Genomic DNA, 26,806 nt, shown 5'->3' with positions numbered 1-26,806 from the left:
CAGCTGTTCTCCAGCCTAGTCTCCCGCGAGAGCCAACAACGCGAGCCAGCGCTACGGACCACGCGCTGCCCGCGCCCCAGAGGAGAAGGAACCTCCCGCCGTCGACCCCGCCCCTAGCCCACCCCCCTTAACCCCGCCCCCTCCTCCAGCCCCGCCCTACGCCCGCCACTGCCTTGGCCCCGCCCATAGTTCGTAACTCCCTTAGCCCCGCCCCCTCCTCCAGCCCCGCTGCTGTGTTGGCACCGACCATAGCCCGTTACTCCCTTCGCCCCGCCCCTCAGCTCCTACTATTGGCTCCGCCCCCTCCTCGGGCCCCGCCCCCGCCCGCGGTCCCCGCTGCTCCTCCGGTGCTGCCCGCGGTTCGGCCCGGCCCGCCCCGGCCCGGCCCGGCCCAGCCTGGCCCGCGTGTCGCCGCTCCTCCCCGCCCGGGAAGATGGCGCTGCGCGTCCAGGTCAGTGCGCCGGGCGGGCGCAGCACCGGGCCGCAGCAGCCGTTGGGCCCGGCCTGGCGCTTGGGGGGAGGCCCAGGGCGCTGCCGGCTCGGCTCGTTCGTTAGGGCCGTTGGCAGCGGGGGCGACGCCGGTCGCTGCTGCGGGAAGCGCGGCGGAGCTCGGGCTCGCTGGGCCGGGGGCAGCCGGCGCGGGGCGGCCGTCCTCGTCCCGGGTAGGGAGCGCAGCCTCCGGGGGCCGCGTCTTCCTGGACAAACCGGTGCCCAGCCTGTGAGGCTCCGGCCTCTGTCGCTCCTTTCTTAGCTGCCGGCTACATGCCGCTGGTTAATGCCTTCCCGCGCACAGGGTCCGCGCCGCTCCGGGCCGTCGCTCGCCAGATGTCCGTAAAGGCTTGGCACTTGTACCTGGACCATGGGTTAGTGCTGGGGCTGTGCTCGCTCTGCTCGTCCCAAAGCCTGTTCCTGCTGCCTGGTCCCAGCTGAGGGCAGAGAGGAGGGCCCTGTGGGCCTGTTGCTCCGCGATGCGATGGCGCCTTGGCAGGCGATGCCCAGAGCTGCCGATACAGTTGGGCTGCGGCACGTTGTGAAGCCCGTCGGCTTCTCTGCTCACCCGCCAGCCTGCCCTGAGAGGCTTTTTCCCGGTGACTTCTGTTGCTCAGTGTTTCTCCTTTCTGTTGAATGTGCACTCTGGCTTCTTTTCTCCCAAATACATTAGGTTGCATGTTTCCAACTAGCTTTTATTTGCATCTGGATGGAATTGGGTCACTTGAAATTTGGCAGTCCACATTGTTGCCTGCTAGTTACATTTTCCCCCTATAATGCTTGTCCAGTGATTTGAGCCAAAAAGAATAGCAGCTGTTTCTATCGTCTTCTAAGTGCACAGTGTAAAGGTCAGTTTTTGATTGAAAACTAAAAGTGTATTTTTTTCATGTTATGTTGGTCAAGTGCAATGACAGCTGATCAAATCTAGTGAGGGGTTTCCGTGTCTTCACAACTACCTCAGTAATTCTGCATGCTTATTACAAGTATATTCAGAGCAGCAGTCATCTTTGCTTTGACTAAAAAACCCCCAAAACCTTCTAAACAGGAATTGTCAGTTATTTAGATCAGACTTATTAAGTTTTCCCTTTACTGTCTCTTGTTTTCTCTATTGCCTTCTGGGCTTGAAATTTACCAGAAACATCCTAATAAGAAGTCTAACTCTGGCCTGTGGCTAATAAGATGAGCATATCTACCAGAGAAATACCAGCTGAGAGAAGTAAGGTTTCTAACCCCACTCTGTGGGAAGTGGGAAGATGCTAGGACTTCTGGTAGTGGTCTGTCTCCTCAAAATCTGTTTTTTCTGAAAAGCAGTAATGTGACAAGAACCAGGTCAAATGCATTTTTAAAAGCTGCCCACAGGTTTTATGATAACACTACTAAAACTAAGTAGTCCCTTCAATTGTTTCCCACTTCTTAAAAAAGAAATAAAAAATTGGTGTGCAGACGCAGGAAGACAGCTATGTGGTGTCCTTCTGAAAAATATCCTTGTAATGCAAAGAAGCAGAATTGTTTGTTTTTCGTGGAAGCTTTGCTTTTAGAAGGACTGATCATTTCTTGTTAGGGAAAGCCTCCTTTTATTTTCTACTTCAGCTGAGTGTTCACCTCCTTGTTTTGCTCCTTTATTCTTCCCTTATTTATTTTATGTTAATGCTTCTCAGCATTAGTCCTGTGTCTGGAGAGAAATTCTTGTGTAAGTCAGTAATTTTTTTTTGTATCTAATCATTAAGGGGTCTTCTAGAATAGGGCTGGGCAATTATTTCGGCTGGAGAGTCACTTAATGAGTTTTGGTGAACTGTGGAGGGCTGCACACAAAATGTTTCAGAAGATATCCTTTTAACAGATTATAGGTTTAAAAAATCATATATTAAAATCAAACATCTACTATCTATAACATACTTTAATTTTATTTTTTTACATGTCCTGATTTATGCATTTTTAGTAGTGTATATAGAGGCAATAGTATAAGAACTCAAAATAAATTTTTATTCTTGTATATTGTGTGTGGGGTGGGGAAGGGGGCTGTTTGTGTGGATAGGGAGGGGCATGGGAGGGGGTGTGCACACTTAAGATTGGGGGGAGGGAGGAGTGGGCAACGGGGTAATACAGTGCAAGTGCTGTCCTCCGCCTGTTCCCCCATCCATAGTCTGACCCGTGGCTGCCCTGCCAGTGCTCCACATGAGTCTGAGCCCCACCTGGGGCAGCCTGTGCTATGCTCCTGCCTGCATCTGCCCTGGCCTCTGGCTTGGCCAGTATGCACAGCTTCCCAGTGGGGCTGCCCGCCAGTGGCTGCTTATCGTGCTAGGTAGCCAAATGAGTAGAAGGCTGGGGCCAGGACCAGTGGGCATGGGTGGGAGTGCAGTGCAAGCTACCTTGTGCAGGAATGAGCAGGGCTTGGACTCGTGTGGAGGTTCATGGGCTAGACCCAATTAATAGGTGAGTGCCTACCCGCGGGCTGGATCCAGTCAGTTGGCAGGTCGGATCTGGCCTGCAGACCATATTTTGCCCATCCCTTGTTCATGAGAGTGTTTCCTACAGCAGGGGTTGTCAGCCAGGGGTACACATACCCCTGGGAGTACTTTGGTGTGGTAGCAGTGTAGAGAAGCCACCAAAACTTCCAGTTTCACAATTGGCACCTCTGGCCGTGGGGAGGACCGCCGCCTCCCCCACACTCGTTGGCCGGCCACCGGGGAACTTCCCATTTCTTGATCAGCTGCTGGGGGTACACCAACCGAAAAAGGCTGAAAACCCCTCTCCTACGGTTAAAGTCAGGGAAGGACAAAGTCCGGTCCACGGGCTAGATCCGGTTGGCTGTGCACTCCATTTGCAAGCTGTCCCTGCCCACTTGGGTGGGGCCAGTCTCCATGGAGACCTCAGCCACAGCTATGCTGTGAAAGCTCAAGGCTGGGATTGCCATGAAGACCAGCCCCAGCCACGGTGGCAGGGTGCATGGCAGAGCAGGGCAGGGGGCTGCTCAGGAGCCTCTGGGATCTTGCGATGGGGATAGCTTGCCGGAGCCAGGGCAGAGCCACAATCTGTAGTTTGCATGCTGTGCCCGCCTTGCTTTGAATATCTATTCACATCCTGCCTTGGTACGGGCACCTGGTTGTGAGCACGGTGAGGCTTCGTGCAACCACTGAAAGGGACCTCAATCACTCCAGAGAAGATCCCAGAGAACTCACCTACCACGACTTTGAGTGTATCTTCAGTGGTGGGGTCTCCTGTTGAAGGTCCCTCACAGTTGTTTGCTCCTCCCAACATGTTCGTGGGGCTCCACCTCCCTTATACCCCTTCCTTACACCAGCCTCCATCGGACCACCTGATCTTGATACGGCTGGCTCTCCGGTCTTGATGATCTGTGCTCTTTGTGCCCTCACCGGTATCGGTTATTATCTTCGTTTTTCCCAGTAGGGTACGGGTCTGCTGGGATTCACCCCTCTTGATAACCTCCCTTGTTGTATGCCGGCTACTTGTCAAGTCTCGTGAGCATCCCCTGTGTTAAGGTGTCAGTCAGACCCCCTCGATGTGGGCTTAAAATCTAAATAGCAGAACAAGACAAAAACGTAAGGAACAACAAAAGAACTACACACAGGCAAGCAGCAACGAAAGAGAAAAGACTTAAAAAAAAAAAAAAAAAGAGGGCAGATAGGAAAGGAGATATCAGGCTAAACAGCTCCTGCTCTCTCTCTGCCCTAGAGCCTGTGCCTGACTGTGTCCCCTGATGCTGCTCTGCTCTCTGCCTCTGTTGAGAGCATCCTCCGGCCAGCCTCTCTTCTGTGCTCCGGACCTGTGGGAGCCTGGTGTGGAGAGCCTCTGTCATCTCCAGAGTTTCTATGGCTCTCCCTGGAACAAGGTCTTCCCCTAAATGCTGGTGCTGCCTGTGACCAGTGTGGGGGTGTACTGTATCTGTTGCCGCCTGAGACACTTTTCCCCAAGTGGGATCTTCCTTTACATGCCGGCACTGCCTGCCGCCAGCGTGGAGAGTCCTCCGCAGCCTCTGCTGCCTCTCCCGCTCTTCCCGCTTCTCTCTTGGTGTTCGCCTTTATCACAGCTGGCCGGAGATCGCTCCTGACATCACCTGCCACCTCCAGCTGTAGATAAGCACAGCTGATGAACCACCTGGGCTTCTCTCGTTGCTCATCCTGTGTCGAGTCCTGTAGCAGGTAATTAACGGGGTCTGCAGCCCCCGTCCTGGGTCTCCCTGTGGGGGAAGGGTTTCTAGTTCTCCTGTGGTTGTATCCCTGAGGCACACATTCCAGACAGGGGTGCTCAGGCAGGGGATCATGGCACTGCCCTGGCTCCTTGCAGCGGTGACAGCCAGTTCTAGAGCAGTTGCAGAGCTGTGATCCCCTGCCTGCGTGCCCCTGCCCTGAGAGTGCAGGCTACAGATCATGGCTCTGCCCTGGTTCCAGAGCAAGCTGCCCCCATTGCAAGTTCCCAGTGGCTCCAGAGCAGCCCCCTGCCCTGGTCTGCCACATGTCCTGCCAGTGCGGCTGGGGCTGGCCTCCATGGCAACCCCAGCCCTGAGCTTTCACAGCACAGCTGTGGCTGAGGTCTCCATGGAGACTGGCCCCAGGCATGTGGGCAGGGGCGGCTGGTAAATGGAATCTAACTGCCGGCTGGATCTGTCATTTTGCACATCCCTGGTTTAAGGGCTTCATCTATGCATTTCTTGGCATGTATTTTCATTGCATCTGGAGATAGGATTGCAGCATGTGTGGACACGAGCTACCTGAGGTACCAGCTATCAGGCTTCAGTCTAGCTCAGTGATTCTTTACCAGGGTGCCATACTATTGCTGATGATACGCAAACATGAATCATGGAAAAAACCCAGAGATTTCAAATAGGAATCTATAATGTTAAAATCATTCTGACCCAATGTGGGCTGTGAGTTCTTTGCAACAGAAGACTTGCTTTCTTATTTTTCTGCAGTCAAAAAGATAAGTGAAAACTAAGAGCTGGCATTTTGCAAGGGATGCCTTGAGTCCAACAAAGTTGAGAAGCACTGGTCTCAATTTCTGGTATGCTTGACATACCAGTTAATGTGGAACTGGGCAGCAAACTTCAGCATTTGTGCTCCTCATACCCCAAGTACTTCCTTAGCCAGACAGCCTGCCCTCAAGTTGGTGCCACTGTATCTTTGCTGCTGTTAATACTCGAGCTGTAGGTAGCTTTAAGGTAGCTGCAGTGTGGCTCTGAGCTGGGAGCCCATCTTTGATTGCAGTATAGACAGACCTTTAATTTCTTTGAACAAATTAATTTGAGCTTATTGGCAGTAATATGTTTGTAATTCTTGGCATTTAATTATGTATTTTCAACAGTGTTATCTTTAGGAATGCCCCTGGGAGTGTGTGTGTCAGGGCAGGCAATTATTTTGGGCAGAGGGCCACTTACTGAGTTTTGGCAAGCCATCAAGGGCCACATGACAAACAACCAGAGGCAGATTAATATTAATTTTCTAAATTTTTTAGGGGCCCCGCGGGCTGGATAGAACGGCCTGGTGGGCTGCATCCGGCCTGCGGGCCGCATTTTGCCCATCCGGGTATATGTAGTGCACAAGGGAAGGAGCTGGGTGTAGCTGGTTTACATTTTCAGATGCTTCTCAAGTCTTTTATGCTTCAGCATTACTACTGGAGTGAAGTAATGGGTGGTGACAGCCTCTATGTTTAGAAATGGTGATAAATAACAAACAATCAACCTAGTCCTGGGATAAACATGCTGCTTTTGAGGTAGCGTGAAATTTGCTTCAGTTCTGCCAGCAGCTGTGTTGGTAGATGGATAGGATGGAATTCTTTCCCCTGAGGTTGTTTAAAGCAACCAGTATTGTACAATGATCTTCTTATAATTGATATTTCAAAAGTGCAACACAAATAATAGCTTGGAGGGTAAATTTTTGCTTCATTTGTATTCTTTATAAACAAATCATAGTAGTTTCTTCAGGCTTTAGTGTGTCAAGAAAGTTTCAAAGTTTCTTTGAATATCCTCTCTAGTGAGGATATTACTCCTTTTTTTCCCCTTCTCTTGAGCACCCAGGACACACTCGTAGTTGGTTCACTTAATATTTTAACAGTCACAATGTATATTTATTGATATCCGTGTTATTTGCTGCAAGTAGAATGGGAATACCGCTTAAGGTACTCATATTGTAATGTGGACCTGTTGATTGTGTTAGGTCTAATTGAGGAAGATGGTATCTCGACATGAGGAAGAAGGGCACAATCTGGTTTTGTGTTTAAAACAAACACTGGCTGAATTTAATTAAAATACTAAATTCTAGGAACACTGTAACTTGTATTTTTGGGCAGGGGGTGGTAACCATTTGCTGCTATAGACCAGTGTTGACCTGCCATAGGCTGCAAATCCCCACCCATTCCCTACCCTCCTACTTTCCTCTTCCAGCGCAAGATGCTTGTGCTTATTCTCAGGGCAGATAGCCCCTCTGCTTCGAGGGTAAGCACAAGCACAAGAGAACAATGGGTACAGCTGCAGAGGGGACAGGTAGCTTGGTGTAGCTACACACCACCTGATACCCAGCATTGGGTCAGATCTTCATGGATTGGATCCTAGCTCTTCAGGGGCCGGTTCTGGTTGTCAAGCCGTAGATTGCTGACCCGTATCTAAACACTGTTGTGTCTTCCTGCAGCTCTACAGAGGGAAGTTCTCTTCTACACATGGATCTCACATGGATCTTCTTTCTTTGCTACAGTGATGTCAAGGACTGCTTTCAGCACTGTTCCCCATCCTCTTTTAAAACAACAAAAAGCGGGGGTGGGGGCAGCTCATAATGGTGAGATGGAGTGAGGGGTGGCTGAGTTTTAACCTCAGAAAAGATGCAGTGCTCCTTGCAGGTATCCATAATTTTAGCCTCAGAAAGACGCTACGGTTTGGAAAACGCATAATCTTTCCCAGGTTTTACACCCCTCAAGTCCTGCAACTAGTGCATTGCTCCTGGTAGAATGGAGCAAAAGACCTTATATCTTTGGCACCCCAGCTGCTTGATTGAATCACTTAGGTTTTCTGGACTGAAGCCCTCTTGTGGGCTTTACTCTTCAGTGGTTGAACCAAGTTAATTCCTGTAGGAATGTTTGAATGCATGCTTTTAGGAGAAAAAAAGTTGGATTTTTGGTGAGGGTTGTTTAATTTTATATGCTTTTGATGGGGACATGTATTTGCCTATATCTTGAACTGAGGGGTTTTTTTTGATTAAGTGGAGGATGTGCAGGAACATGCTGAGTGTATTTCTTTTCCTCTCTGACACCCATTTATATGTTTTGGCCTTTACCATCTCATTATGCCCCTTTGTTACACCTAGCACTCATAATGATAACAACTATGCCAGGACACACAGTCACCCCCTTGGTTCAGCTTTCACCTAGTCAGTGAATCCTTTGTGGCTGAGAGATTCAGAGCCACCTAACAAATTAAGATAACCAGGTCCTATTCATGGGAACTGTGTGTTCAAGTATTCTGGACATCTTTGAAACTAATGGCCAGAACCATTTTCTTTGGTTAATCCTTGCAAAACAGTTGCAAAGAACTACCAGCTGAGAAACTTGCTTGCCTGTATCATAAGTGGAAGTAAAGTATATTTTACTTTCTCATTAAAATAATTACTGAAAGTACTAAAGTAAAAGGAATCATACTACATCAGTGGTGCTCAACCCTCCGGCCTTTGAGGGAGCTTCAGCTCATGGAGCTATGTCGTCTGGCCTGTGAGTTTCTCCAGCGGGTCTAGGAATTTGGTGGCAAGGGAGCTGTGGCAGCATTTATTGCTGTTCCCCTGCTACTAATTTTTTGGATTTATGAGGAGCCCTGCAGGCTGGGTGACATGGCCTCATGCATTAGATTAGCTCAGTGGTGGGAATCATACCGCAACTGGATCTGGACATGTGGAGTCAGGCCAGTGTGCATCTGGATCCAGGTGCACGCAGTTGGACAGCTGCATGGGGGTGCTCTGCAGTTGGATCACACCCATGGACCAACTCTGCGCACTGATCCCATGTGCGCAGATCCACCCTGCACTGCTCATCCAGCCTGCAGGGCCAGATAGGTTGAGCACCATTGTTCTGCATAGCTCACGTTAACACTTTAGAACATACAGGTAAGCTTTTTATTGACTTGGCGGCCCTTAATCTTTCAAAGACTTTTTTCTATGCTTAACTTAAAGCATGAGAATAGCCTTACTGACTTTACTAATGGTCTTGCACAGACTTCTCTTTGTTCTTCAGTCTCTATTTTATTGTCTTTTAAGGATATCCAGTTGATTCTTTCTACCCCTTTCCCTTTTTGATGCATCACATCAGCGTCAGAAGTTACAGATGCTTATGCTTGTTGTAAGTGCTTTTAGCATATTGTGACAGATACTTCCTGGTTTAGGTCCCTCCATAACTTAAGGTTGCAATATTCCATTGGCGACATGTAGTGGGTGCACGCTGGTGCACGTGTACCCCCCAAGATTGGCCACTGCCAGTGGTACTGGCAGGCAGTTGCTGCTCACCACCCTGCTCACACCTGCTGCTGGTGTTACTGGTGGCGTCTGTGGGCGGTTGCCACCCCCTCACTGCTGACACTGCCTCAGCCATCTGTGGGCGGTCCCCGCTCGGCCCGCCCTCACCGCCGATATCACCATGGCTGCCTGCAGGCGGTCACTGTTCGCTGCCGCCACATCCCTGCTGCCGCCGCTGGCAAGCAGTCCGTGTGCCCCCCTCAGCCTCAGGAGGCAAGAGGTGTTCATACAACATTCTGTTGTGCTGTTTTTAAACAGCTTTTTGGCACTTTTGATGTACAGTTACAATTTGCTATTGGTAAGGACTTACACTAAATGACAGAGATAAGAATACAATTTTTAATGATTTTATTAACTTGGACAGACATGTCATTTCTGTTTTATGTCCTAAATTAGAAGTAGTCCACAATAAAAGGCTTGTGTGTTATGTCACCTAATTCTGATCACTGGGACAGTTACTTCCATCTTAGTCCTGACTAGTCAGTTTTCTTTGTGTCTTTTGCGTAGACATTTCGTTTGAGTCTCTGCCACTTTTAGAAATTCTTTTGAAGTCACTTAATACCTGAGTTGAAAACAAACTGCACTGGTTTGGTTATATTTTTCTGTGAAGCTTAACATAGGGTATGATTTCATATTGCTGGATATGGATTGGTATTTAGAAATAGCCAGTCCTATGAATTTTCAAGAGGCTTTCTCATGTGAAAAGCCTGTTGGGAGATATTGCTATTGTTTTTCCTTAACAGAGTTTGGCAGAGTTAGAAGTACTATGTAACCACCTCTATGAGGGAACTGATGTAGCACAGCGGATGCAAGCTGAGAAGGTGCTCTTGGAACTCATTGACAGCCCCGAATGTCTCAGCCAGTGCCAACTTTTACTAGAACGAGGAACAGTAAGTACCTGGGAGAAGTGTACAACCTGAGAATGTAAACATGCTTTTTTGTTGGCTGGGAGAGTCTCACATAGCAGGCACAAATTATTACATTTACACGAATATTAATTTGAGAAGCTTGTCTCTTATAGTACATTAAGCTTTTCCCCCATAAAATAAAGTGTTAACAAAACTGCACATGCAAATTGGTATTTAAAGGTGAGTGGTAGGGGAGTGATGATGCCTATTGTCAAATGCCCAAAAACAGTGGGAAGGAAAAATAACTGGGGGGAGATGGTATCTAGTGACTCTGGGTTTCATACCTTCAAAAATCTAGGAACTTCAAACTTAAGGAGCCCTATGTATCTGTAGCTCAGTATTGGACCACAATATGGCATCCTTCAGCATTTTTATGGGTTTAGACCCCCCCCATGTTCTTTTGACTTCTACTTTTAATGAACAAATAGTAAAAAATGGTGTGAAAAGTTGTAAACTACAGTTTCATATTGCTAGTTAGATGTAAAAGTCTTTTAGCAGTATTTAACTTATTTTGTAGTAGTTACTTTCACATTTTTAGTCATGTTTTGTCAGATAAAAAGCTGATGGGTACACAGCCTTGATTGAAGTAATGCTCAATCCTTTATTGTCACTGTGTTTCAGAACCATGATGATTTCAGGTAATTATGCAAGACACATCCATTGTCTGGCAATCATTAACATACCATATGTCCTTGCATAATATGCCTGTGTTTTCCTGAAATTTTTCTGCCAAAAACTGCAGTGTAGCTATTATGTACTCTAGAGTAAGACTGAGGAAGTATCAGCACTAAAACAAAAGCTATAATTCTTCTTTTGGTTATCTATATAGTATAAGAAATTAACAGCAATACAGTGACATTTTCTAACCAAAATTTCTGCTCCTGTTACTTTTAAGAAAATATCAAACACCAATTATTTAATCTGCCCACAAATAATGTCTTTATTCTTGCGTTTCACTGCCTGTGTTGTCCATGCTATGAGAACTGTTACCATCATCATCTCAAGTGGTGCCATCGTAAATGAGATTTTCTTCTGCTCTGCTCATTTTGTTTGAGATTCCACTAAGCCTGAAATTCTTCTTGACAATTTCAGAAGAAGCCAAGTACCATGGCATAAGGATCCACTGACAGACCTCCGCAAATGACACTTGGTTCAGATTCTCAGTTGGTATTTACTTTCTGTCATTCATTGAGATCCATTTGAGGTAGCAAGGCAAAATGGTGTCTTGAATAGCTTGTTGATTGAAACCTTCAAGGTTGCACTGTACTGGTAATCCCTTTCGAAATGATGTCTAGGTTGGTGCATGCTGCCTGCAGCCAACTCTTAACTTATTAGTTAAGTGCCCCTGGAAGCTGCAAAGTACAGGTTGCACATGTGCTTCAAGAAACTTCCTGCATGTCTTGGCATCCTGCTTCTAATCCATTTGACAGTGAGCTGTTCGGTCATCCAGCCTTTTTCTTGAATTTGCACTGTTATTCTGGCTGGGACCTTTTCCTTAGGTAGAGTTTTTCTTTTGAAGAGTACGTACAACAGAAACTCATGTCCATTGGAGGTAATTCCCCAAGACGACTAAATCTTTGTTGTTCTACACCTGTTGTACATGCAGCTCTAGTTCTTCCTCTTACTGGATTAACAGTGGTTTTCCAGGATGCCAAAACACTTAGGTGTTTGGTCTGCTGAATACCTGAGATGGTAGCTATTGATAATCTTTTTGGAGATGATGTGTCTCTGAAATCCGATAGGTTTTATTTTTTTTCATGTTCCTCTGAGACTGTCATTTTCCAATGGATTGCAAGGTTGTTTTGCTTTTTGCACTATAACCTGCTTCGAATGGCTGCTGCATAATGTTTAGCTGCAAGAAATTTCTTGGGCTTTTTTTTAAAGCATATCTAGAGAAACAGTATACCCCAAGTTTCACTTATCTAATATATATTTCAGAATTTCAGATTCTATTTTAGGAGAGTTGTATTTCAGTTCTCTGAAGATATATTTTGCCCATTTTGTTTTTCCTCTCTCTTGTTTCTGCTTGCACTGATGTTGAACATTTTCCCCTTCAGGTTCATGTCCTGCTACTTGTTTTCCATGTATTAACTTTTAGTTTGAGTCTGGCAGGATAGGGTCTGTACTGCCCCAATCTTGTATGGTCTTACAGACAAAACAACGCAGAACAGAACTATGGTACCACATGACATGGGTTTCCCATGTAGGTGTTTCATTCTTTTAAGAGGAATATCTTTTGAACTGATTTATGTAGACATTTGCACGTGGCCAATACACAGGTAACTTATTCTTCAAAATTTTGAGGCAAATTCGGGAGTGTCAGTAGGACATGAGCACAGCAATTACACAAATAAATACGGTATTTCGGTAAGCCCTTGGAAAGATCTGTTATATCCCTTATGTTGCTGCATGCTTAAGGAGTTGTTTATTTTCTTTATTACTGATATGATGCATCTCATTGATATGATAGCTTATTACCCTCATCTGCAGAAATCCTGGAATAAAAAAAAGTGGAATTTAAAAAGACCCAAATAAAAATATTTGAATCCAGAATTCCCTAGGCTTAAATCATGGCTATGACAAAAAGTCATGTTTTAGTAAGGAAAAACTGAATGATTTAAAGCCAAAGATGATTAAAACATAATAATGTTAAGTTTTTAGTACATCAAATGTATAGTCAAAATTGACAGACAGGCAGTATTGTAACTAGCCACCCTTCTTCCAGTTGTCATGGTACTTTTTTTTTTTAATAAAATGGTGTGGTGTGGTGTGTTTTTTGTTTTTTTTTTTTATGTAGACATCCTACGCTCAGCTTCTAGCGGCAACATGCCTCTCTAAACTTGTGAGCAGATCGACTCCTTTACCCGTTGAACAAAGGATTGACATCAGTAAGTAGCTCTTGTTCTTTCTATTTAAAAAGAAAAGGAAAAAAAGAATTTATATTTTAAAAATGAATATCCAACATAGTTACTATTTGGCAAATATTTCACTCACCCTCTACTTCTGTCAGTTTATCTGCGTTTTAAATTGCATTTATAATGAGAATTTTATTTTTAAAGATGACTGTGAAATTCTGCATTTATTCTCTTCTGTTAACTGCCAAATAAAATTTTCCCAGTGGAAAAAATTGCTGGACTGAAAACTGAAAAAAAAAAAAAAAAATGACCAGAGCAGTAAGTTTCTGCTGGAATTTGAAAACTTTGTTAATTCCTTTCTGCATTTTATGAGATGAAAGGCAGAGGACTTGGTTAAGGGAAAAAGCACAGGTCCCTTTTTTGCTGTGTTTTGTTCCTGTGTTGGGGCTGATATAGTAGGACTTATGCTGTGCTGGTTAGGTCATTATTTGGTGGAATGGGCTGACTAGGGATGGAAGGGAATGTTGCATTCTTTAGGCATGTAGCATGTTCCAGTGCATGTGGGAGAATTTTACTAAGCATCTAGTTTCCCTTCAATATAACACACACAATAATAATAATTCTATTATTACATATGAGGTAGGTAAACTTAGTTAATACTTGTAAAATGGCTTGCAAGATACAAAAAAAAAAATTCAGACAGTATCATTGAACTCATCTTTCACTACGTTACTACATTTTTCCTTCTCATTAGGGTTTGGCAGTGGTCATAAGCAAGTTTGAGGAGAGATCACTTCTGTGGGTGTGTTTACACATGCTATTAATGCTATAAAGGCTTACAGTGCAGTAAAATACTGTGCAGTAGCCTTTCCTGGGAACACGTTTACACATGCTCCCTGTTCAGAGAAAATCTGCCACCAATGGGAACACCCCGGGACAGGGCTGCTTCTAGCTTGCTCTGACCCCCTGCAACGGCTTGGGGGAGCTCCAGACTCCCCTGGGGTGCTAGCTTGAGCGCTGGCAGGGAGCACAGGGCTGGTTCCTTGCACTATACACTATGGGAGGGGTCCTGATGCGCATGGGGGTGGAAGAGCTCTCCCAGCCCATGTGCACATGGGAACAAGCCCCTTTCCCAGCAGAGCTTCCCTGTGAAGCTGGGGGCTGGCCTGGAGCTGATCTGCTTCTGCGGCAGCTCCCAGCCAGCCCCCAGCTGTGTGGGGATTTCCCTGAGTGGCCAGGGGCTGCTTACTAATTTCAGTGTAAGTGCGTTTTCCCCTTGGGTAAAAATCAACTTATATGTAATAAATTAAATGTCTTTTATTTGCCTAGGAAATTCCTCTCTGCTGTGATAGGAGTTTCCGTATCTGAGAAGTTTATTGTCATAGGTAATATGCCTGGACAGAACTAAAAAAAAACCCTAAATAGGCACTAAAAATCATACTTGTTAATTTGCTTCATTAATGCATGTAATTGAGGGCTGTAGTAGTATCTGAGGCAGAGTAATTGATGTCTAGTATGTGGGATAGAATGGATGATTAAAATGTTTAACTTGTCAGCATTCTTGGAGATTACAAACTGTTTTTATATCTATACAAGAATGATTATTACATACATACTTTGCACTGTACTCCCAACAGCTCAAAAGTACTGAATATTTTTTCATGGCTTACATTTTGTTAAAAGAAGTATCTGTTTATACTGAGTATTAAATACAAACTCTTTTTGCATAATGTGCCCTATGCTCCCACATTTTGTTAAAATGGTTCAAGTATATTTTTTTACATAATTGTTGACTGAGATTGCTTCTTTACAGGGAATTACATTCTGAACTACGTAGCATCTCAACCCAAACTGGCTCCTTTTGTGATCCAAGCTCTTGTTCAGGTCATCGCTAAGATTACAAAATTAGGATGGTTTGAGGTTCAAAAAGATCAGCTCATCTTCAGAGACATAATTGCTGATGTAAAAAAGTTTTTGCAGGTAGGAAAAAATATTCAGTTGTTGTGCTTTTTCTCAAAACTATGTATTTTTGTTTTTGGTATTCTTCATTTCAACAAATGGTAGGCTGGGTGACCCAAAGAATATTTCTTTGTATGAATTGGAGAAATTGTAGGAACCAGTGTCAGAAAAGCACTGCTTAACATGGACCAGAGTAGGTCTGTTTATGAAATCTAACTCTTAACAAGCACCCTTTGCTAAAAGTATTGTTATGCTATTCCCAGTATTTCCAAAGGCATATAAAACCCTTGTTCCTCACTTTGGCAGATTATGCAATACCAGATTTTATACTTGCAGCATTCTTTTCCCATTTCATTCCAATGTGGTTTTGGCTGATGGTAATTCCCATAGAAGGAGATGCTAGTTCTTGTAAAATCTGAAAGATGATATTTTCATTCTTCAAATGGTAGCAAGAATTAATTTCTAATTTTAGTGATTCCTGTTACATGGGGTGCTAAAACTCTGCAAAACAGCATTCAGTTTTATATTTAATTGCAGATATTTTCAGAGAGTCATAGGCTTGGAAGGGACCTTAGGACGTAATTTAGTATATCTTCCTGGTCAAAGCAGGAATATCTCTGGCTAAATCATCCCAGCCAAGCTTTTGTCTAACCTTCACTTAGAAAATTCCACTGCTGGGGATTCCACAACCGTGCTAGCTAATCTGTTCCATTGCTTAAATCACCCTCTCAATTAGAAAGTTCTTCCTAATATCCAACCTGAAGTTTCCTTGCAGCAATTTATGACCATTACTTCTTGCCTTGTTCCTTGTGGACGCAGGGAATAGCTGACTGCCATCCACTAAGCCCATCTTGCCACAAGGTAATTAGGTTGGTTAAACATAATTTGCTCTTGACAAAACTATATTGGCTGTTCCGTGTCCTCTTGTTTATCCTCTTTAGTCCTTTGAAATAGTACCTTCTATTCTTTTGGAGTATGAAAGTTAGATTGACTGGTTTTTAATTCCCTGGGTTTTCCTGTTTTCTTTTTAAGGATGGGCAGAGTATTTGCCCTTTTCTATTCTTCTGGGACCTTACTTGACCTCCATTATTTCTCAAAGATAATAGCCAGTGGCTCAGCAATTACATCAACCAATCCCATGCATGTTGTAGGAGGCATCTTATCTGGCTCTGCTCATTTGAAAACATCTGGCTTGTTTAAATAATATCTAATCTGTTCTTCCCCTTCTCTAGGCTGATAATCTCTTCCTTGAACCTTGCTACTGCATTTTTCATCTGACAGCTGCCTTTTTTTTGTAAAGAATGAGTGAAATCATTAAACACTTCAGCTTTCTCTGCACTGTCCATTATTAGATTCCCCTTCCCATTCAGTAAGGGATCCACAATTTCCTTGGTATTTCTTTAACTTCTGATCTGCTATATAGGCTGTGTTTCGTTGCCTTTTATATCTCTTACTACCTGTGTCATGGGCCTAGGCCTTGATTTTTTTCTCTGTACATGCCAATGATATACTCTTATACTCATCCCTAATATATCCAAATTGATACTTCTTGTGAGATTCCTTTTCAAGTTTTAGGCCCTTGAAGAGTCCTTAATATTGTTTGTCTAGGGAACAGTAAACTATGCTGAACTCCTTTTCCTCTTGCAATTTCCTCCTATGGAAACCTACGCAGCCATTCTGAGTTTGTTGACGTCTGCTTTTCTGAAGTCCAGTATGTTTTTTTCATGGGGGAGCAGTCCAGTCCACTGCTCCCCCATGAGCTCCATTAATTGCTACAGCTCCCTGAGCCATTGATGCTGCCACTGCTTTCCTGCCACCAAATTTCCAGGGTTGTGGAGAGCTCTGTGGGCTGGATCTGGCCTGTGGGCCATAGGTTGAGCCCCACTGCATACCATTAACCTAATATCCTTAGCTCTCAGGTGTTCCAGAAAGAGATTCTCTCACTTACCCTGTTTGAGGGTGATGGATGTCAATTTTTTAAGATAATTCTTCCGGTCAAAGGCTTCTACCTTTTGAAGTGTGTGCTAGGGCTGTGTTAAATTTTGGCAGCTGTTTCACTGAATCTGAAATGAAATGGAAGGCTCCAAAACATCTCTGGGACGAAATGAAACCATCCGAAAAGTTTCAGAGGCACCCAAGTGCCAGGAGGCTGGGGCTGGGTGGGGGATGGGGGCCCAGCTGGGGCTGAGCATCCCCTTCTCCAGCTTCCTTCCCCCACTCCCTACCTACCAGCATGGAGTCAGAGCCCAGCTCCTTGTGGTGGTGAGCAGGGACTGCCTGAATTACCGAATCTCCGAATCATTTCCGAATAGTTTTGGAGGCTTCGAATCTATTCGGACCTTTTTACTGGTCTCCCGATTTCACAGATTTCATAGACATTAGGGTTGGAAGGGACCTCAGGAGATTGAGTCCAGTCCCCTGCCCCAAGGGCAGGAAGTCAGCTAGGGTCAAAGATCCCAGCAAGATAAGCGCCCAAATGCTTCTTAAAGGAGTCCAGAGTAGGTGCTTGCACCACCTCTATAGGGAGCCTACTTCAGGCCTTGGGGGCTTGGACAGTAAGAAGTTTTTCCTTATGTCTAGCCTAAAACGGTCTTGGATGAGGTTTTGACCATGGGTCCTTGTCATCCCTTGGTGCGCTCTGGTGAACAGACATTCCCACAGATCCTGATGCACACTCATGATGTACTTATAGGCTGCCACCAGGTCCCCCTTGAGCCTGTGCTTTTCCAGGCTGAAGATTCCCATGGCTCTCAGCCTCTCTTCATAAAGCCTGTTGTCCTGCCCTTTGGTCATGCGCGTGGCTCTCCTCTGAACTCTCTCAAGCTTCTCCACATCCCTCTTGGATTGTGGAGCCTAGAATTGGATGCAGTACTCCTGCTGTGACGTCATCAAGGCTGAGTACAGTGGGGGGATGACATCCTGAGATTTACTTGAGAAGCATCTATGGATGCAAGCCAGAGTTTGGTATGCTATACCATCTGTGACATCACATTGGTGGCTCATGTTCATCTTGCGGTCAGTCATGACCCCCAAGTCTCTTTTGGCCTCGGTACTAGCGAGTGTAGCACTGCCGAGCCTATAAGCATGCCGCGGGTTTTTTTCCCCAAGGTGGAGTGCCTTACATTTGTTGGTATTGAAAGTCATCAGTTTTGTATCTGCCCACTTTTTCAGTCTATCCAGGTCAGCCTGGATTACCAGCTTATCCTCTGGTGTGGACGCTGTACCCTAAAGTTTGGTGTCATTGGCAAACTTGATCAGTCCACTTCTAACACCTGTATCCACGTCATTGACAAAGACATTAAAGAGAACAGGTCCAAGGACAGAGCCTTGGGGGACACCACTGGCCATGGAGTGCCATGATGATTCGCTTCCCTCGACCACCACTCTCTGAGTCTGGCCTCAGAGCCAATTCTCCAGCCAATGGACTGTGATGTAGCCGAGACCACAGTTGGCCAATTTTTCCAAGAGGAGATCGTGGGACACCAGATCAAAGGCTTTTTTAAAGTCCAGATATATGAGGTTAATCTTTCCTCTCTTGTCCAGGTGATATGTCACCTGGTCATAGAAGGAGATTAGATTGGTCAGGCAAGACCTACCTGCAACAACACCATGCTGGCTGCCCTTCAGGATGTTGCCATCAGCCAGCTTGTCAGGAATGGACTCTATGATGATTTTCTCCAGAATCTTACCAGGGATTGAAGTCAAGCTGATTGGCCTGCAGTTCCCTGGATCTACTTTCCTCCCTTTCTTGAAGGTGGGCACCACATTGGCCTTCTTCCAGTCTTCAGGTACTTTACCTGAGCTCCAGGAGTTTTTGAAAATTTTTGCCAGTGGCTGTGCTATGACTCCTGCCAGCTCATTTAGTACTCTGAGGTACAATCTGTCAGGACCTGCTGACTTGAAGGTGTCCAGCCTCTCAAGGTGTTCCTTTACAAGGTCTACACTGATGCTGGGTATAAATTCACCCTCACCCTGACTGTCTCGCATCATCTTGCTAGGCAGGGCGGACCCTTTGGTTTGATGAAAAACCTGGGTGTCGGTTGTCAGTTGTCCCATTTGGTTTAGCAGGGGTCCAGTGTTACCCTTGCTTTTCTTCCAACTCCCCACATATCTAAAAAAGGACTTTTTATTGTCCTTGATATGTGTAGCCAGGTGGAGTTTGCTTGCAGCCTTGGCTTTCCTTGTTCACTCCCTATAGGTACGGACCAGTACAGTGTAATCCTCCTTTGTGGTGATTCCCTTCTTTCATCCTTTATAAGCCTCTCTCTTTTTGGCGTAGGAGGTTCACGAGTTCCCTGCTGAGCCCAGGGAGTTGCTGTGCCCTTTTGCTACCTCTCCTCTGAGATGGGATAGACAACCCTTGTGCTTCTAGGATCTATCCCTTAACTTCTTGGACTTCTCTCCCTGCCGAGTCTTGGTCTCTTAGTGCCTCGACAACAAGACTCTGAAGCTTATCAAAGTCAGCATTCCTAAAGTTGAGGACTTCTGCATTGCTGACTGACTTGCTAGCTTTCGGTGGATAGTAAAAGTGATCAGCTCGTGGTCACTGTTTCCCAGCTTTCCTTCGATCTTTAGGTTGCTGACTAGATCATCCCCAATTTAATTTGGATTCAGAGATTTGGCTGCTGAATCTCCTCTGAATCGAATTGGCACCCGAAGCTTTGCACAGCCCTATCATGTAAATTCTCCTTTATACTGGATACCCACCATGATATCCCCCTGGTTGTCTTCTTTTATCTTAACTCGGAGATTTTTAACAGGTCTGTCTACAACTTTATTCTGTATCTCAGGGCCAGTAAACATTTCCAGTTGCTGGTCCTAGATAATTAATCAAGAAAGGCTAAGTTTTCTGTATGTAATACAGTGATTGCTATAAATGTTAGTTATCATGGCACAAATGGCAACATTGTAATGTTGCTTATTCACTTCCTCCAGATAACATACTAACAAACTACTGGCAGTGGCTTGTATTTAGATCTTGCTATATTACACAGATTTTTTTAAGTCTAGTAATTAAGTGGTCTTGATAATTATTTCTTTGTATATTACCCAAAAAGGCAGTTAATGTATCTAAAAAAGGTAGGGGAATAGGGTGGAGAAAAATATTCAGAATGTTAGTTTGATCTTTAAGAAGGTCACAGCTTACAAGGCCAGTGCAGTGCAGGAATAGGTGTGATTTGGATTTTTAGCTTTCCCTGGTATAACTTGGTTAAGTTCACTAGGTCACAGTAATTGACATTTTAAGTTGGGATATAGGGGAAGCAGGCATTTTAGTTACCTACTCCAACTGTTCGGTGTCATGTTTTTACATCTACTCTTTGCCTCAGTTACTGGTCTGGTAAAGTCATTTGACTGAATTCGGAATATCTTGGAGACATTATGGTAGATAGGTCCAGATGTTGTGAACCAGATGATTTTTGCAAATCACTATTTTTCAGTCAGGGAAAAACTTCTTTACATATCGTAGTAGGAATTTTATGTCTTTCTCCAAGTTTCAAAGGGGGATCTATGGCAAATATTCGCTTGGCTAAGGATGCAGGGCATGCAGGGGTTGTCATGTTGCCTTCAGTTGGAGTCCTTATGAGCAGTGCAGAATAACTTGCAGGAGGGTTATCATTTTTTTTAAGTGGTCTGCTCTTTCTGAGACTAACGTGGTTCTTGGAAGTAAGGGTGCTAACAACAAGTAGTTGTAGTAGTGTGTTGTGTAACTGCTTTGCACAGGTACAACGCGGCCTCAGAGTGAGCCTGACTAGGCATGGAAGGGAGACTAGGTGGGGTTTATTGCTAGAAGGAACAGTTATCCTCAAGACTGAGCAAGGACGCTTAGGTTACTGAGTAACTGTTTTTGGTTAGTTTATGCAGAGGTCTGGAAATAAACAGTTCAATAAACTTGAGTCTGGTGATCTTTAAACCAGTGTTGTTGTAGACAGCATTACCAGTTCTGCTTGGCAAACGGATTTCTGATAATTTATAAACATAAGTTGTAGCACTAGATTATGAATAATATTAAAACAAGAAACATGGAAAAATTAGTATTGGATTGGGACAAGAACATTTTCATTCCAAGGACTTTTCTACTTGAGAACGTGAAGGAAAATTCATCTTAATTCATAGTGTGAACTTAAAAGTGGACTAATTAAACTGCATTGTTTTTAGTTTTATTTTTCCTTAATTCACTTTGGAAGTGAATTAAACTGAACCAAATGAAGGCTTTTATTCTGTGTGAGAACATTCATATAGTCATTTTCTGTGGTTTAACTAATCCACTTTTCGAGTTGATTCAGATAACTGATAGTAAGTGTTCCTGCATGGACAAGCCCTCAGACTCACCTCAGAGGAATATTTATTGTGGATTTGTCCAGATCTTTCTTCATTTGTTTTTTAAAAGGGATATAAGTGCTTACTGTTGACCAAAGACCAACAGAATATAGTTGCTTTCAACTAATTAGCAAGGAAAATAATGGATATTCAATTTTCATTGTGCTCACTGTCACTGAGTGTCATACTTGTACTTATTTTTATGCTCCATTTATTTCTCTTTTTCAAGATTAATCTTTTTATAATCTGTTGCATTTTTGGAGCTACATTGGGATGACCAATAAAATATGGGCTCTAATATCTTGTTTATTAAAAAGAAACTCAAATAGTTTACGCATGTATTTTGCAGTTATTTTTATGAATGTAGTGTAATTAGATTTTACATTTATTATTAAAATGATTGCAGTGTGAATTTGCAGTGGGTAGTTCATTAATAATGGAGGTTTAAGTACAATTTTTTTTTCTTTAGAGATTTCTTTCATTAAATTAAAAATTCCTGTAGAAAAGAAAATGAAGCTATATTTCTACTAGTGAATGGAATATATTATCAAAATGGAAAACCCTAAGCAATACTAATATATGTTGAATATTAGTGAATGGCAGTCTCAGCCATGTGCACATCAGTAATCACGTTTAACTTGGTTCACCTTGTATTAGCGTGATTTCCCTATATGGAAAAGGGAATTAGATATCAGTATCCTAATTATTTTCTCAGCTCTGCCACTAACTCCAATTGTGCAGGTTGGAGTAAGGGTGTGTCTTGCTTTCCATATCTGTAAAAAGGGTTTAGTGTTTTCCTGTGTTGCAAAAGGATCCATGGTATAATGAATATTGGCAGGCTGTTTTAAGATTTGTATGAATAAGATCTTCATTGTGTCCTATGACTGGAACACTTTTTCTCTTTGTAATGCCTAGTTTTCAGCTTCAGCTATAAAGTCAAGAGTGCTGCATGCACACCATACACTTAAAATATTCACAATAAATTTAAACAAAATGACAGTGACCCTTTTCTTTCTGCTCCACCCCTTCATGCTACAAAAACGTATGGCCCTTTCTACTCAGTTGGTTACCATCAAGGAAAACCGGGGTGGGGGTGGGGGTGGGTTGTAGCCGTGTTGGTCTAAGGACATAGGCAGACAAGGTTCCTTGGGTGAATCTGGTATCTTTTATTAGACCAACCCAAATAGTTGGAAAATAATTATTAAGCAAGCTTTCGGGTTCAAAAACCCTTCGTCAGGCTAAGGAAGTTTCAGCAGTTGGTGTGTGCTCTTCCTGGATGGAATGAAAAGTAAAGAAGCCAGCGGCTGGGCTGGTATGCGTACAAGACAGGTAGTCAGTGAAAATGTAGATTGAGGAGTCAATGGGTGAGACAGGCGGGGGGGGGTGGGATGGCGGGGGAGGAGAGAAGGGGGATGAAAGTGGAGAGATACCTGGAGAGAAGGGGGATGAAAGTGGAGAGAGACCTGCGGATTCAGATGTCAGGCAGGTTATAATAACACTTCCCAGAGACAAGCCTATGAACTCCACTTCATCAACCTCCTGGATACTAAAAATCATGGACTAAATATAGACATTGGATTTATGACACATTATAACCTTCCTGACATCTGACTCCCCAGGTATCTCTCCACTTTCATCCCCCTTCTCTCCAGGTATCTCCACTTTCATCCCCCTTCTCTCCTCCCCCCCCACCCCCCACCCCCCGCCTGTCTCTCACCCATTGGCTCCTCAATCTACATTTTCACTGACTACCTGTCTTGTATGCATACCAGCCCAGCCTCTGGCTTCTTTACTTTTCATTCCATCCAGGAAGAGCACATACCAACTGCTGAAACTTCCTTAGCCTGACGAAGGGTTTTTGAACCCGAAAGCTTGCTTAATAATTATTTTCCAACTATTTGGGTTGGTCTAATAAAAGATATCAGATTCACCCAAGGAACCGTGTGTGTGTGTGTGTGTGTGTGTGTTAAAAGTTTTGTAGCATGTCAAAAAATAATTGACAAAAATGACACTTTGTCAGACCAATGGAAGTAAATTGAATTTAGAGTTAAAAGCTGTCTCTTTAGATGAGTAAATCTCCACTGTCCAGGGAATCCACTTAATGACAAGTGCCAAGTTAAGACCCAAACTAGAAAGAGCTTTCTGGCTCAAAATCCATACTTTATCTGTGGATGGCCTGTGGAACACTGTTGGAACCTATATTCCCGTTGATCAGTTGACTTGCATAGTCAGAGCCATGGGCAAATGGTGCCTCCCTAGTCTGGGTGGGGGTGGTCCCCCAGCAGCCGATCACCGAGCCAGCAGCAAAACAAGAAATGCACTTCCAGTTCTGTGGCTGGCACTTCCAGGGGGTGCACATGCACCCGCATGCACCCCCTATGCGTTGCCAATGGTCAGAGCAGGTATGAAAAACCTACCCACATTCCTTACGCTACAGAAGAAGTTGAGCAATTGTAGTTTGCAGTTTGGTTAGAAAGGTGAACGTGGCCTTCTGAATCAAAGGCAAAAACTGTAAAAACTAAGTCATTTTACAATTGATTTAATTAGTTTAAACAAAATTAGAATCTTCTTGATTTTCTTAGAGAACTCCCTTTTGTAATTCATTAAAGGAAGCCAAATACTATTATTCTAAAGTGCGAAGTAATAATATTAAATCTTATGCCTAGCCCTAATGTGCTGAAAAGAACTGTATTATTTATTTTTAGTAATTATTAACTTTTTACAGAATCTTGTGTCTCACTTCAGTGTGTTTTACCCTGTGAGTTGGATCAGTCCCACAGATGTGTTCATTTCGGTCACTGACTCATATTTAGTGTGTGAAGGAACTGCTTCACTTCTAAGACACAGATTTTTAGGTTGGAGTATGTTAAGCCAGAACCACTGTCTACTAGAATGTAGAGAAGAAAGTGGAGGGATGTCACTGAAAATCCATAATATTTTAAGAAATGCCATTGGATTTCTTTACGTCTCCTGAGGACCCTTTTTTTTTTTTTTCTTTTAATGTCTCTGGACTGCATGGGGCTTACTATATTAATTTCTTCAACCTTTAAAGATGTATACACTGAAAATGTGCCGTAGTGGAATTTCTATTCTGCACGTGTTCAGAACATATATTTTTAGATTGAGAATATTTTATATGATGCCGTTATTAAATTTTAATGATTTCTGAGTGAGCTTGAGGATTTGGAGTTCCACTTTTCCATTAATTGTACTGGGAATTGGACATCTAAATTCTCTAGACAACTTTGTAAAACTAAACTAAAAAATCCAGTCTTCTGTTAATGTTAGAAATGTTAGTAAGTGTTAAAATTTAGCTACATAGTTTTTAGAATTATATCTTTCTTTTTTTCTTCTGTAGGGTACTGTGGACCATTATATAATTGGAGTGATGATTCTCTCAGAACTAACTCAGGAAATGAACCTAGTAAGTACACTAGTTTTTCCCTTTTGCAAGAGTTTGTGTAATGCTGGTAAAGTATGATAGTATGTTCTTGCCCTACCACAAAAGTGATTTGAATAAGTGGGACTCGGAGATGAAGGCTTTTATGTTTTGACCACCCTAAGTATTTAGGGGATTAAATTTTATAATAGGTGTATCATGACCTGACCGTAGACCCCTGAGAAGGGGGAAACTGTGTCTGTCCCTCACTTACTATAGCTTATTTGTAATCTGTAAAGAGAGAGAGCAGCTCACTCCATCCCATCTCTTCACTAGTGCTTCTTTTTGTTCCCTTCCTATCTTCAGCAAGCTTCTCAAAAATCTCCTTTCCCTGGAAAAAGTTCTACACTGGGGAAAGGGCAATGGTACTTGGGGAAAAAAAAGCTTGATCTTAGTGTTGTATAAGAGAGAAACACTGTTCCATGTTCTAAGATAGTACCCTGAATAAAGATCCACCAGCCCTATCAGTCACTGTTCTTTTAAAATGTCTTATGCCTTGTCCATTACTCAACATTACACCTGACTTTTAGCTGTAGTCTGGGTTTTATAATCCTTTGTAACTCAAAGACAGTGAGATGTGGTGAGACGCACTGTATTGGGACACTTCCACAAAAATGATTAATAATACTGTAAATACCAGGGAAGGCCATCCCATGGCACATGTGCTACAAGTGGCATGAACAGCCTCTGTGTGGCATGTGGCAGATTGGGGAGGGAACAGGTAACACAGTGACAGATAGGGCAGGTAGCAGAAAGGGATCTGAGTGGCACTTGGGGTAGAGATAATTTGTGGTATGCCTGCTAAAAAGGTTGGCCCCAATGATATATACTATTAGTCCTCAAAAATGAAATGTCAGTTTGTAGCACGTGTCCGACTGACATGTACAGTAAAAGGTTAATTTTTGCCTTTTGTCTTTTCCTGCTTTTAAGCCTTTGAAGGTCCAAAAAATAAGAATCTTCTTAACCGATTCTAGATGAAGCCAGCAAGATAAGTCATGTAAATATTTAATTAAAATAAAAGGAAAATAATATTTGAATTTGGCTACACACCCCACCACTATAGGTGGAAAGGAGACTTGTGAACTGTTTTTTTTCTATCGGAGCTCCTTTGGAACTTGCAGCCTATTAGCTTGAGGGCCCATGGCCATTTATTTATTCACAAAACTTATAAAGCATGGACATTGTCAGTGCCAGATTCCTTACACAGGCTTACCAATGTCCTTCAATATTTACCTTAAGAGACGGTCTCTAAGAAGGCAAGCAAATATCAAACTGTGTGTTTCTTTAACATCAATCACATGTAAATGCCTTTCAAATTCTGTTATCCTGAGCTTTTTGCACATGCGTGCTCTTGCTTACTCTTGCTTGCTCTCTCTCGCCTTCCTGACCTCTGCAGTTCATGTACATAAAATCAGTGGAGAATTATCCTGAAGGCTGAATTGTTACTCTTTTATGGCTCACAGTGCCGGCTAATAGTCACATTGGAAACATAGTGCATAGTGACAGAAATAAAAATATTAAAAAACCAAAGGAAAAGTGACTTGGCTCAATTTATTACAAGGTTAAAGCAGGAATATTCAAAGTGCAGCCCAGCTGTCCTCCTCTCACATTAATGCAGGATCCTTTACAAAGCTATTGTATCAAAGCAGCAGCAGCAGCTAGTGGTCTCCCCACTTCTTTCTAGTGGAGCTAGCAGGTCAGTGGCATTAGTGGGGCTTTGCAGAAAGCAGTTAGAGTATAGGAAAAATAGGGTAAGAACAATCAATGGAAAAGAAGTCACAAGGCAGTGATTCTCAACCAGGGTGCTGCAGCAACTTCTCGTGCTATGAGATCCTTTTAGAAGTGAAGTAAGATGCCACACAAAATTAGCACTGCTAGCTGTTCAAACACTTACATATGATTCACAAGATTAAACCCAGACATTTGCAGATAGGAATCTATAGTGTCAAAAACATTCTGACCTGTTGTGGTCTTTCTGAGGTTTTTGCCTCAGAAGAATTGCTGTATTATTTTTAAAAGCTGGCATTTTTCAAGTGGTGCCTTGAGTGTAAAAAGGTTGAGAACCACTGGTACAGAGGTGACTATTGCTTTTAAAGCAAAATAGGCAGTAGCAGACCATAGTCTTCATGGGTGCTAGCATATGTAGGGAAAAAAAACCAAAACCCAAAACCTTGCTTTACCAGAAGCAGTAGTGTGTTACTTTGTGGTGGCTCCAGTGTCTGTATAGATTGGGCGCTTTAACAGGACTTTTTGGCACTTTTATCTAAAGCTGATTCAATCAGCTATTAGATTAAATCATCATAAAAGCCTCACTAAAGTGCCCAATCTATACAG

At 43.5% G+C, this 26,806-nt stretch overlaps 1 protein-coding gene across 4 annotated transcripts in view; it reads left to right on the top strand.

Moving 5' to 3' along the window:
• Window positions 1-297: 297 nt before the first annotated feature.
• The window catches only part of RANBP17 (RAN binding protein 17), a 283,580-nt gene continuing 257,071 nt past the window's right edge, over window positions 298-26,806 (top strand). For 2 of the 4 annotated variants that reach the window (XM_059733449.1, XM_059733448.1), the window contains exons 1-5: window positions 304-451; window positions 9,737-9,883; window positions 12,699-12,789; window positions 14,570-14,736; window positions 24,392-24,457. In XM_059733449.1, the coding sequence (XP_059589432.1) occupies window positions 434-451; window positions 9,737-9,883; window positions 12,699-12,789; window positions 14,570-14,736; window positions 24,392-24,457 (489 nt within the window). In that variant the 5' untranslated portion in view covers window positions 304-433. Of the gene's footprint in view, window positions 452-9,736; window positions 9,884-12,698; window positions 12,790-14,569; window positions 14,737-24,391; window positions 24,458-26,806 lie in introns of all 4 variants that reach the window. The other 2 variants (XM_059733451.1, XM_059733450.1) reach the window with 2 other exon arrangements.

This window comes from Alligator mississippiensis, chromosome 9 (genome assembly GCF_030867095.1).
Source record: "Alligator mississippiensis isolate rAllMis1 chromosome 9, rAllMis1, whole genome shotgun sequence".
NCBI lineage: Eukaryota > Metazoa > Chordata > Crocodylia > Alligatoridae > Alligator > Alligator mississippiensis.
This window is presented reverse-complemented; position numbering and strand designations above follow the sequence as displayed.